Source organism: Rattus norvegicus, chromosome 7 (assembly GCF_021556685.1).
Source record: "Rattus norvegicus strain SHRSP/BbbUtx chromosome 7, alternate assembly SHRSP_T2T, whole genome shotgun sequence".
Taxonomy (NCBI): domain Eukaryota; kingdom Metazoa; phylum Chordata; class Mammalia; order Rodentia; family Muridae; genus Rattus; species Rattus norvegicus.
This window is the reverse complement of record NC_141540.1, coordinates 68,011,649-68,025,002: the sequence shown is the minus strand read 5'-3', so window position 1 is coordinate 68,025,002 and position 13,354 is coordinate 68,011,649. Positions and strand designations below refer to the sequence as shown.

General features: G+C 46.9%; 1 protein-coding gene across 6 annotated transcripts in view; it reads right to left on the bottom strand.

Moving 5' to 3' along the window:
- Ppm1h (protein phosphatase, Mg2+/Mn2+ dependent, 1H) overlaps positions 1 to 13,064 on the bottom strand; it is a 264,454-nt gene extending 251,390 nt beyond the window's left edge. For 4 of the 6 annotated variants that reach the window (XR_015624052.1, XM_087557294.1, XM_087557295.1 and 1 more), the window contains exon 1: positions 12,162 to 12,815. Coding sequence is in view for 4 of the 6 variants with exons in the window: in XM_087557294.1 (XP_087413420.1) it covers positions 12,162 to 12,406 (245 nt within the window). In the remaining 2 variants the exon portion in view is untranslated. Of the gene's footprint in view, positions 1 to 12,161; positions 12,816 to 12,939 lie in introns of those variants that run through there. The other 2 variants (XM_087557298.1, NM_001271079.2) reach the window with 2 other exon arrangements.
- Positions 13,065 to 13,354: the final 290 nt, after the last annotated feature.

The window sequence follows — 13,354 nt, the reverse complement described above, 5'->3', positions numbered from 1 at the left end:
CCTAGGTAAGCGCTCTACCACTGAGCTAAATCCCCAGCCCCTAGAGCAGCAGTTCTTAGCCTGTGGGTCACAACCCCTTCGGCAAGCTTCTGTCTCCAAAAATATTTATATTATGATTCATAAGAGTAGAAAATTACAATTATGAAGTCACAATGAAAACAATTTTGTGGTTAGGGTTCACCACAACATGAGGAATTGTATTAAAGGGTCACGGCATTAGGAAGGTTGAGAACCACTATTATAGAGAAAATTAAGTCAGAGATAGTGTAAAAAAAAATAGCATGAATTTACATGCCAGGAAAACAGAACTGGCCTGTGCACACCAGGAGAACAGACACTGATCACAGAGGTTCCTCGATCTTCCCAGTCCTAGCAGACGATCTCTGCTTCAGAACTAGGAGGTCACAGGTCAAGATGTCCCGATTCATCCTGAGAATTATCCAGGCTCCATCCTGGAGTCTTTATTAAAGAACGTTCTTGGAAAACAGTCACTTGACCGGCCCCCGGCTGGAAGAATGACTCAAGTTTCAAACAACTTACTCATGATGAAACTAAACAGGGACACAGCAAGAGACCTTCTCCAAGTTAACCTCACGCAAAGCTCTCAGTGACACCCTGCATAGAGTGGACAGACTGGTTTCAAGGCTTATAGCTTGAGACATGGCACAGCATTCTTAACCTTCCCGATGCTGCGACCCTTTCATAAGTGCTGTTCCTCATGTTGTGGTGACCCCCAACTCTAAAATTATTTTCGTTGCTGCCTCATAACTGTATTTTCTAATGTTATGAACCATGATGTAAATATCTATGTTTTCCAATGGTCTTGGGTGACCCCAGTAAAGGGTCATTCAACTTCCAAAGGGTGGTGATCCGCAGGTTGAGAAATGCTGGCATAGAAAGCCTAAGAACCAAGGAGGCATTTGCAGGGTACCAATGATGCAGAAGTCCAAGGTGAGGCATCCCGTCCCACCCCTGACATCAAAGAAGAACAAATTGCTAGTGGTTTTTCCTCATTTGGAAAGATCAAAACTAATCAGTCCAAAATTTTTAATTATATCAGAAAGAATAGCATAGTTTAAAGTAACGGGATTAAGGAAAATACATATGTAACAATTTCAAGGTTGGACTGAATGACAGCACATGAAGCAAATACAGCAAGATATGAATTACAGAATCTAGATAATGGGGACGTGGGTGCTGGTACCTACTGGCCTCATTTCTGCAGGTTTCAAACCTTTACTTCTATTTCTTGGGTGGCAGATGCAGGAAGATCTCTCTGCGATCCAGACCAGCCGGATTTCTATTGTGAGTTCTCTGCCAGGGTGACACAGTGAGATCCTGTCTTTAAAAAATAAAGGGTGTGGGGGGTTCATAAGAAAATAGTGGGGGGAAATACTACAACAAAGGTGGTGGCAGGTCTCACTTGGACAATATTCAGTCTGGAAGGCAACATACTTTGTTCTTAGTTTGACCCGAGGGACTCAGAGTTCAGAAGTGAAAGGGCCTTAGCATTCTCTAGGATAGTTAATCCCCAGTTTTATGGGTCTATTAAAAAGAATAGAACAACACTGGCAGTTTCACAGTGTTTTCAGAAGAGTAAAAGTACTTGATTTAAAAACTGTCCTTGTGCCCGAGATCATGTGCCTCTACACTTCTGGCTGTCAAATATAACCAACACGTTAATGATGATTCAATTGTCCATCCTCTCCCAAAATGAAGATAATCCTATGTTGCTGTTGCTTTTTTCTCAGTATTTTGGGAATAAGGTTATAAAGGGAAAATGATGGAAACCGCCAATCCAATCCCTCTGTTTTATACCAAAACAAAAAACAAAAAATGGGGGCCAGAACTAGGAACTGCAATACTAGCTATGTCTGCAGCCCCGGGGTAAGAGCCTCACTCCAGACACCGGAGAGGTAGCTGACAGTACAGTCCGTACAGAAACAAAACCCAGGCTACACACACAGGAACACAAGCTTCCTGGCAAGTCACCTGACTGGCTGGCTTTTCAGTGGTGGACTGTTAAAAGTGTCTCAGCGTCCGCAGAGGCGTTCCTGAGCTTTGACGTTATGCATGCAACCACACTTGTGGAATTCTAGTCTAACGCAAGAGCATAAGGGCATGCAGATGAATCGCCACTGTAAGATTGTGGTCCTAGTCTCTCAAATCCAAATGGGCAGCATGAAATTTTATGCCGAAGACTGTGGAACAAGCCATTTTCCTTTGTGTGCTTTTCTTGCCTGGAGATTCAAGATCTGAGACAACCCAAAGCAGGCCTTGGACTTTAAATGTACTGAGAAGACCTGTGTGCGTACCACAAAACGAATATTAGCAGTTCATCAGATTGGACCCGTATCTAATGGGGGGACATGGTATAGACCCTGGGAGATTAAAAAAAAGATAAACTGGAATTTCAGTTTTATAAAACAGGATTAGACACTCGCTGACATAATTATGACTCTCACCAGCCTAGAACTGCCTAAAAAACAGAGGAGGGAAAATACTATGTGTGGACATATGGTCCCACTGAGGTTTGCCACTGTCTTAAGGGCTGCAACACCTTGGTTAATGTGCATTAGAGAATCATTACAACAAGCCCTCAACACATGAGTTCCATGGGTAGCCCAAGTCTCTCCATTCTAGGGTGGAGATTAATGATAAAACGAAAGGTCAGAGTGTAGCCAATGTGTGACCCGTAGGCCATGAGCCCCAGTAGAGATAAGAATGCTACCCAAGAGCACTGCATTCCAAGATTTTTGTACGTTTTATTTTACTAATTTTTTTGGCATTATTCTAGAGCATAAATTTTTAGATTCTGCTACAATGTCAAGAAAGTTGGACGCCCCTGGGTTCCCACAGTCAATCTAAGAGTGGACAGAAATACATAACACGGGTGCCACCCTGAGTCTCAAGACAGGGCAGCCCTTACATTCGAACACAAATAAACAATATTTCAGGTACTATTTGTATTGGAGAGAGCAAGTGCATGCAGCCGCATAGGAGATTTCATTTTAAAATCTCACCTATCAGTGACATCATAATCCTTTTACTTTTAAAGGTTCACTGTTTAGCGCTGATTTGCTGATTTGAAGAATGTATAAAAATGAGGTCGATTCAGCTCTCTGATCTGCTCATATACATCAGAAGTAAATGGGGAACTCCAGTGCCGGTTACTAAATGAGTTACCTATAGCAGAATTCTCTGAACTGTCTGCCCAGCCCACACTGCCACCCCTTCCTTCTTTTTTTTTTTTTTTTTTGGTTCTTTTTTTCGGAGCTGGGGATCGAACCCAGGGCCTTGTGCTTCCTAGGCAAGCGCTCTACCACTGAGCTAAATCCCCAACCCCCATCCCTTCCTTCTTTACAAAGAGCTATTTCCTGTGACAGACTCACAGGTGGCTATGCTGAGATGTGATCTTGGCTCCCTGGCCACAGGCATGGAAGCTAAACATGGACCTCTGTCTGATACAAGCTGAACCAAATCCAGCCTCTTCCCCAGACTCCAGGTTGGAATGGAGGCCTCAGTCAGTCACCCCAGTTGCCTGCTGGCAGGGACAGGCAGATGTGAGGCCAGTGAAGGAAAGGAAGAACTGCTGGTCTGTTACTGAGTGGCTTCTCGGTGCAGAGGTGCAGTTCCTACTGGAGATCCCCTGACCTGCTTGGACTGAGGTGACATTGTCTTCTCTATAGCTCTACAAAGCTGTGCTTCTGTGCCTTATAACCGAGAGCACGCAGCAGCTAAAATGCTAAGCTGCTTACTGTAGCACTTCAAAAGTTCAAACTGATACTGAATACCAGCCATAACAGAGATTAAATCGCACAGAAGTTAAACCTCGCAACGTAAATGAAAAAACATAGTTAGACATTGGACACACTGTTTAATCTTGTCAATTTGATAAGGTTTAGAATCATCACAGAGACAAATCACTGGGCATGCCTACCAGAGATTATACAGATAAGGTTAACAGAGGTGGGAAGAGCCACCCGTACCCCAAATGTGGGACTGGCTTTCCAGACTAAATAGAAAGAAGGAAGCTAGCTGAGCTCCAGCTCTGGTTCCTGACTGCAGATGCAAGGTGGCAGCTACCTCAGGCTCCTGCTTCTATGACTTCCCTACTGTGAGGGGTTCTGTGCCCTGGAGCTGTAAGCCAAAACTAACCATGCTTCCTAGAGTTGCTTCTGTCAGAAATTTTTGTCTCAGCAATTAGAAGAGTAACGAATATACTCACTATATGAGAAAAGTTCTGCAAGGTAATAGGTTAAAGGTTAATGTCCTTAACATATAAAGAGCTCTTATAAATAAACAATAGTTATCTCCAAAGAGTAGACAAACTATATAAATCAGAAAGAATCATCATCCAAATGGCCAATATATGATAGATAATAGAAACATATATGTGAGTACTTCATTTCATCAAGCTTGAGTTTAATGAAGTGCTTCTCATCTTTTTGATGCTTGGCAAACATCAAAGGCTTACTGCTAAATCAGTTTCCAGTCACACATTGCTGACTATAGCATGAAGTGGTACGGCCAGTCTGATAGAATGAATCATAATTATGAATGTGCATGGCTTTTCCCCATCTAGAAATTGTCCTTAAGGAAATAATTAGAGGAGCAGAATAAATCTTAAAAGCCTAAATGTAAATCCCAGATGGGCCAACCACCAGTGATTCATTAATACTAAGCCTTCCACTGAAATATCCGGTGCCCCTCTGGATACTGACTTACAGATGAGTCCAATACATACTCACAAAGATGCCGCCTTCCATCCACTCTTACTTATTAAGATATAGTAAGTCTGATATAGCTCACGTATTAACCGTTACTGGCTTTGCAATTTCAACTTGTTCTTTACAACTTTCCATAGATTACGTATTATTTGAACTTTTTAGTAACACACTTTTACAGTTCTATAACTTATTGTCCTTGTTAGAGGTGAATAGGAGTTTAAAAATGGGCGTAATTTACGAATAGAAAGAAAAGAAATTATTTACAAGACAGGTCAAAACCACCAGAGGTGGCAGTGAGAACTGGGCATGGGTCTTAAGCCTGTCGCTTAAAAGGCGTGCACACTTTTGAATGAGCTTCTGCACTTGTCCTGAATTCGCTCTATGAAATGCACATGGAAAGTACACGGTACAGAGCATGCGCACAGTACAGAGTACGTACACAGGGACATCTCAAGCCGTGACTGCTGCACCAAGCAAACGCTGATGCAGCTAATGAGGTGGAGTGCTGGTGGGGGTGTGGAAATGGGCCAAGCAAATCAAAAGCTGTCCTCGTGTTACCTTCAAAGTGTCTGTGACAGAATAAATTAGAAAGCTGGTAAAAGCACTGAAGGGGACCACTTAGTAAAGGCTCCTCCACTATTACCCTTAACACCAGCTTATGTGATTAGGTCTGTCTGGCATCACGTACACACTTTGCGTGCCACCCACAGTCAGTATGGAACTCGGTAATGACCTAAGGTCACAGAGGCAATGCTATGAATCAGAATCAAAGCATGGTTAGGTAACTGCAAACCCTCCTCCCCCTCTGCTCATCTCCCCATTTGCAGGAGTGGCAAACAGTCTGTACTTGATAAGGCTTTAGTTGGGCACCCCTAAGTCAGTGGTTCTCAACCTTCCCCATCCTGTGACCCTTTAAAGGGTTCCTCACGCTGTAGCGACCCCCAACCATACAATGTCTGTTGCTACTTCATAACTGCAATTTTGCTACTGTTAAGAATTGTAACGTAAATATCTGCATTTTCTGACTGTCTTAGGCCACCCCTGTGAAAGGGTCGTTCCATCCTCCAAGGGGTCACGACACACAGGTGGCCCTTAACTGCTCTCAGTTCTCTTCTGGTGATCTTTACCCACACCCTGTGGTCTTAGCAAGAATCCTGCTGAGGAAGTTTCCGAGGAACTCCTCAGCCTTGCCAACTGTTCGAGCTTGCATCCAGATCTGAGTCTAGCAACCATCCTGCCAGGTCAGATCAGTTCAGTGACTTTTGATCCACTGACCTCTCGCTCGGCTCCTAGACATCGGCCCAGCTATCTAGAGCTGAACCAACTGCTGTGTGTCCACAGAATGAGTGAGGGCCCTTTTTCTCTACTGTGGGTATGTGCAAACATCTTGGGGCATTTGAGAACAGAGCTAATCGCGAAACTATCTGGGGGGAAAATTGTTTGCTTCCCTCATGTTTCCTAAGTACTGAGACTCAAAATTGCCCAGAGATATTAAAAGACTGAAACCACAGCAAAGAAAAGCCTACTTCTGACATCTGAAAATGTGACAGCCCTTGATGCCACTTCAAAGATGGTTGCAAAGGGCAGGCGTGGGCATCGGGCAATGCTATTAGTGCAGATGACGACTGTTTCTTATACATGATGGACCCAGCACGAGACCAGTGCCTGCTGTATAAAGGCAAATAGCCAGGGAAAATAAAATTTAAAAGGAAAAAGAAGGCACCGATGTCACTAGAGGAAAATAACAGGTGCAGATGAACAATGTTTATTTCTCAGAGGAGGGGCATAACTTCACGAGTGAAAAGGCCCATTAAATTAGGCAAATTAGAAAACTCAAGACACTTAAAATTTTTTTCTTCCAAACACTACTAAGAAAACTGTCTTGAGCAATATGTGTTTGAAGAAAACAATCCTGGTCTGCAGGGTTATGTTACCAAAGGGAGTTGCTATTACCAAACCCAGAAAGCCTGCTGTGGTAGAGCAATATTATACATGAGATTGTCTCCCCAAACAGAGCTTTATCACAGATAGTAAACACACCTGTCAGAATGGCTAAATCCAGTTCCAGAAAGCACCAGGAGTCCTGGAAGGAAGGTGATGCATCTGTCTACAGAAATGGCCCCTCACAGGAGCACCACCTTGGAATGAACTTAGCAAGTAGATATTCAGATGTGGAAACTTAAAGCCTTCTGAATGTCACTAGTGAAGCAGAAGAAACAGCTGTAGCCACTCTGGACTTCTGCTTACCTGCAGGTATTTGTTTCAGACAGGGCAGCTCAATGACAGCCCCCACCGTCCTGCTTCTTTTCAGCCTTTCCCACCAGCAGAAAGAAAGCCTTCAGGTCCCTTATATGATGGGCTGGACAGAAAGTTCCAAGGCAGGGCTCTGCAAAAGGGGAGGGGTGTCTGAAAGAAAGAGTGGGTATAGGGGAGACCAGAGCAGGAAAGAATAAAACAGTCTAGGGGATTTCAGAGCTTCAAGACAGAAATGGTTTATCGTTACTGGGGCACACGATGACATCTCATATTAGTAGGGAATGGCCGCCTGATAGCATTTATCGGCAGCTGGCAGTGGGTGGCGTTGACCGAGAGGTAGAGTGCCCAACACATTCTAAGACAAATTCAAATACCTGAGTTGCTATCTGGATCTTAATAATGTTCTTTCAATCACACGTTTACAGTTTAGAACTCCATGAGACTCAAAGAACTTAGGTAATGCTCATTTAACAAAGGTTCTCAAAGTAATGTTTAAGAGGGCTGCAAGTGTGGAAAAAACGATACAATTGTTACTATTGAAAAATGTATCATTAGAAAACTTAAATAATGCTTAATATACAAAATAATGTTTCTCCCAAAAACACTGGCTCAGTCTTTACAGTTTAAGGCCTAGACTCCATGCTTGACTACATGTCTGGGGCTGCCACTTGTGGTTTGTAGAAAAGTTAGTTTAAAAAGAGAGGAGAACCATGAAGGGAAAAAGGTGGATGAGGAAGGAGAAGCCACCATGGGTTATGTGAGCCATAAAAACATGGCCCAGAGGGCTGGCCGAATGGAGCTAAGAGTAGCTCAGATGAAACATAACAGGAGTCTAGCATGGCTGTCCTCTGACAGGATCCACCCAGCAGCTGACTCAGACAGATGCAGATACCCAGCCAAACTGTGGATGAAGCTTGGGGACTCTTATGGAAGAACAGCAGGAGGGTTGTAGGCCCAAAGGGGATAGGAACTTAACAGGAAGACCAACAGAGTCAACTAACCTATACCATTGAGGCTCTCAGCGTCTGAATCACCAACCAAAGAACATGCACGGCCTGGACTTAGGCCTCTCCACACATATGTAGGAGATGTGAGCTTGACCTTCCTGTGGGTGGGTCCTGAACAACTGGAGCAGGAGCTATCCCAAAAGCTGTTGCCTGTCTATGAGATATATCATTCTAGGCAGGCTGCCTTGTCTGGCCTCAGGGGAAGAGGAAGTTCCTAGCCTCACAGAGACTTGATGTGCCAGGGGTCTCTTACTCACTCATAGAAAAGGGACCCCTGGGATGGGCGGAGGATTACTATAGGGATGACCAGGAGGGGAAAGTGAGAGGAAAATTAAATAAATAAAGGTTTGAAAAGAAAGATTCTAGCCCACTAAAACAACGAGCTGACCTCAGGTCCCGGTGCCACAGGGACAACCTATGTGGCATTTGAATTTGTGGAAGCAGAGGGAAGTAGCTACCTCAGTTTCTGGGTCAGAGAGTGACTTTCCCTAGGCAATTTCTGGGTAGACCTCACAGGCTCAGTCAGTGATTTCGAAGCCAAGTTTCAAAATGGAACTCGCTAATGCATGTTTTTAAAATACTGCATTAGCTTTAAAGAGCCTCATGACCCTTAAAGAGCTGTCTGTCAAGTACCCCTTAATCTAGTGCACTGGTTCTCAACGTTCCTAATGCTGTGACCCTTTGACACAGTTGCTCAGGTTGTGGTCTTCCCCAACCATAGAACTATTTCATTGCTACTTCATAACTGTAATTTTGCTACTGTTATGAATAATAACGTAAACATCTGGTATTCAGAATATCTGATATCTACTCACAGGTGAGAGCCGACAATTGAGTGGTTACATTGTCCCCCACAGTAAGAAACTCTTCAAGGAGCCAGAAAATCCCATTAGTAAGTTCCAGAATAGAGGAAGGTCTTCAGTCTTGGTACCCTCTTGACTTATAAGGATTGCTTATTGTGGATTCTCATGCAGAGATGATCTCTTCTTAAAAGGCATTACCAACAAATGACAAAAATAGACCATTTTCTGCCATCCAAAATGGTGGGTTGTCAACATTACAGCTTAAACTCCTTTTTGTCAACATCCTTGTCATCAGGTGATGAAAGATTTCTCTCCTGGTAGGCTTGGAATCGGATGCTTTCTTGTTCCACCTAGGAATGCATGTGTGTTAGCCTATGTATGTGTCTACATCTATGTTGTATACATGTTTATGTATGTATGTACACATATCTTTCTACCTTTTACTATGAGATGTGGTTTTCTTAAATTGCCTAGCATGGCTTTGAACTCACTCTACCTCAGATAGAACTGTATACCTTGTTAATCTCTTACCTCAGCCTCCTGAGTAGCTGAGATCCTCCTGCCTCAGCCTCCCAAGGAGCTGGACAGCCTATACTACAAGCCCTAAGTTCAAGCTTTTGTTAGAGACATAAATAAAGTCTAGGTTCAAAAGCATTCCTCTATGTCCACTAGTTAAATAACCTTCCTGTCTATTCTATCCCTCCCAGGAACCTTCTAGAACAAAGAGAACAGGATTTCTGCCTCCCAGTTCCTCCTCTACGAACAGGAAGTAACTTCTGATCGCCGCCCCCCCCCAACCCATCCCTTCTTTGTTTCAATCAGTTCGAGGTTTGAGGATGTGGTACACATTATGGTATCTCATGAAAGTAGTCATGAGGAGAGAGAAATGATAGTGACATTACCTTGTTAATGACACACCCCTGGGTCAGATGGATGCATCATAATTTGAAACTGTAGAGAGGGACCTCTGGGTTCAGATACAGATTGTATTAATGCGGGCAAGTTGTTTAATTATTTCACAACTGTATTCTCATCTACAAAGTAGATATGATAACACTGTTGTGATACTTTGGTGGCCTAATATAAACTTGAAAATACTAAAGGGTGCCTAGCATTAAGTATATTAGCATTATTATTACTGCAGCACAGTTTAAAAGAATGACATTCGTCAGGAGCCTGAGGAATGGCAGACAGGGCTTCTCTCTAGTCTGGGATACCCAGTGAGAACATGTTCACAGTTGAGTGGGAGCATGTCTACAATACAGGGCTATGAGGAAATGCAATTCTACCCACACTGACTTGGAAGGATGCCCCTGTCACAGTGCTTTATGAAAATGCTACAGAGTAATACCAACTAGGAGCCTGTTTGGGCCAGAATACAGCAGTGTTCATAGGTCCATCCAAACACACTTGGAAAAGCATACATTCCAAACATTTTGTTCCTGGGGCCAGGGGTACAGGATGTTTGCATGAATAAACACGCGTGCAGTCTGTAACTAGTGTTAAGAACAGAAGAAGCCTTTACAGTGGTCAGAGCTGGACATCTCTCATTCTAGCCTAGAATAAGCCAGAGCTCTCAGGTTTCCTCACAGAGTCAAGGAAACAGGCTGGGGGGGGGGGGAAGTAGGGCCATTCAGCTTCCTATGCCTATTTACCACTGAAGAATTCTTTTCCTCATACTTTTGTGAGGTTTCCCCTTCACAGTGCCAGGCTAGCTTCTACTGTCAGTGATACTGCTCCCTCCCTCCCTCCCTGCCTGCCTCCCTCTCTCCCTTCGATAATCTCACCATTTCCCAGTGCATGACCCAGACCCTCAGGTGTCCACGCTCCACCAAGCCTCCACTGCTCAGGAGCACAGCGGGCACAAGGCCTCCACCTATACAATCATGGGGTCAGACACCTCCAGTTGCTTTTGACCTTGCAAAGGATCCGATGGCGTTTAAACTTATTTTTCAGGCAAGGAACTAGCTGAATTAGCAGGCACTTGTCCCCGACTTTAGGTTTCAGCTTCCTCTTGGAGGTTACAGGCTGCTGTTCCTCCTGTTTCTCCTCTTTCACGCCAGTCTGCCTATGCTATACACACCCACCTGCCCACCCCGCACACCCAATCCTCGGGTTCCTTTCTTCACAAGCCAGTCATCAATCCCCATTTATACACAAGCCCGTGGAGTCACGATCACAGGATGACGCGGGAGGAAAAAGAATTCAAGATTCTAGGCAGAATGATTCGCAAGCCACCTACTTCCTGCACCGGAACTCGGCTTGTAAGGAACCACGCCTGCTGGGGCGGGGGGGGGGGGGGGGGGATCTGGGCCACCAGAACCGGGTCAGCATGAAAGCGCCGAGGCTCAGGGGAAATTTATTGGTTCTTGGACGAACCAATCAGAGAAGAGAGAGAGAGAAGCCATGCATCGGTTGGGGATGGCCAAGATTACAGAGAGAGTGTAAGGAAAGGGACAGGTGTGCTCGGAGTGGTTTTGGACCCACAGTCACTAGCCTGGGGATTCTGGTCTAAATGCCCTCTTCTTTCCTAGTCTTCCAGTCCCACAAAGCTAAATAGTAATATTAGGTGGGAGAAAACATTACTTATCCACCATTCACACGATGCTTATTAATATAATAGTCAATGGAGAAGTGGCCGTGGAGTAGCAGAAGGACAACGAAACCTTCTCTCCCCGTTCTATGCCCGGCCGTTGCCTAACTCGGTCTTTTCTATTTTTTTTTTTAAATAGCAAATCACCCCAGAGCTCGCGTAATCACAAAAGCTGATTACTAAAATGCTGTATTCGACACCTGAAGTTTCTATCTCCCCAAGGACTGTGGGAAACCGTAGTGGCATTTACTGGTCGCGCGGCATTCACTACCTGCCATAAAGCCCAAAGAGCTCACAGAAAGACCTTTCCGAACGTGCAGTCACGCGCGCATCAAGCCCGCGGCCCCGGGAACACCTCCCGCAAGCATCCACCTCACGCCGGGGAACAAAGATTTTGGGGTAGGGGTGGAGGATTGAACACTGATACAGGTTTTTCTAACGTGTTGCAACTTCAGCAGAGCTGTTTTGCCCACTTTCCCCCCCAAAGTATTACAGACCCCTTATTATCAGAGCAGTCCAACCTCTGCGTTCCCACGGTCCTGCGCCGTTGCCATCCCCCTCTGCCACCCACTGCTGGGTCCGAAAGCCCATACCCGGGGTTTGGGGGGGGGGCGGGGAGAAGGGGAACTGGTCAGTGTAAGCGAAGAGGCTCTCGCCCGAGGCCTGGAGGCCGAGCTGGTGGAGAACCCTAGTGCCCAGAAGCCGTGAGAGGAAGGAGCTGGAACGGGGCGGGGAGGGGCGGCGAGGAGAGCGGGGGCGCCGGTGCACTCACTCTGCGTAGCCCGTGGCCCAGGGCAGCCGCCGGGTCTCCTTGAGGATGAGGATGGGGCGGGCGATGTGGTCTGCGCTGCACTCCACCTCATCCTGAGACAGCCCGAGGAACTCTGGCCGCCCGTACGGGAAGCGCAGGGGCAGGTCCGAGCCTCCGCAGCCGCTGCCGCCGTGCTCGGAGCCGGAGCTGCCAGCCATGATGCCGCCCATGAAATTGGCCACGGCAGATTTCACCCGAGTGAGCATATTACTCCGGCGCCGGGCAGCCGCTGAGCGAGCAGGAGGCGGCGGCCGGCCGAGGTGCAGCGCGGGGCATGCAGGCTGCGGCGGGCGCGGGGCGCACGGGCGGTGGGGACGCTGGGACGCGCGGCTCCGGGAGCTCAGTGCTGCAGGGGGCCGAGCCCCGGCCTCCCGTGCTCCCTGACGACGACGCCGCCACCTCTCCCAGCGACACTTCCGCAACCGGGCGACATGGAGCGAGCGGGCGGCTGAGGAGGGACAGCGAGAGTCCCGGGAACGGCTGGCGGGCGGCGGCTGCCGCAGGTCTCTTCCCCGCCCCCCTGCGCCCCGTTTCTGCGTGCGCGGAGCTGAGCCCACCCGGCGAGCCCGCGGACCCGCCGCTCCTGCTGCCACGGCTACCGCCGTCGAGTCATGTGATGATCAGGCTGCACGGGCTCCCGCTGCCGCTCCGGCCCAGCCTCAGCCCCTCCCCTGCCGGCCGAGCACCGCTAGCTCCGAGACCGTGACCTTAGGGAGACGCAGCCCGGCCTGGTCCGTACCTGAGGAGGAGGATGGGGGCGCTGTGAGCTGGTGGCTGGACAGGTGTTAGGGGCTGTCACATGACCTCAGGCAGCTGGGAGAAGCCAGAAGTGGGGTAGGCACTAGGAGGAAAAGTGCCTTTGACCTCCGGAAAAGAAACTTCGCGAAGACAGGTGCAATCGTGGTGGTGGGCGGTCTCCTCAGTCCGGCGAGGGAAAAAGACAGACCTACCCAGGTGCTGGAGTCATCGCTACACAATGGGAATTCAAGGGTCATTTGAAGTTTTCCCCCAGGCAGCTAGAGAATCACTTTCCTTTTTCTTTATTACCTCTACACGTGTTACTGTCCCTGGCACACACCTTGTTCGGAAGGTAGACTGCTTTTTCTCCTACCGAAAACAAAAGATATCCAAGAAGCCAGGAATACGCCGGGTTG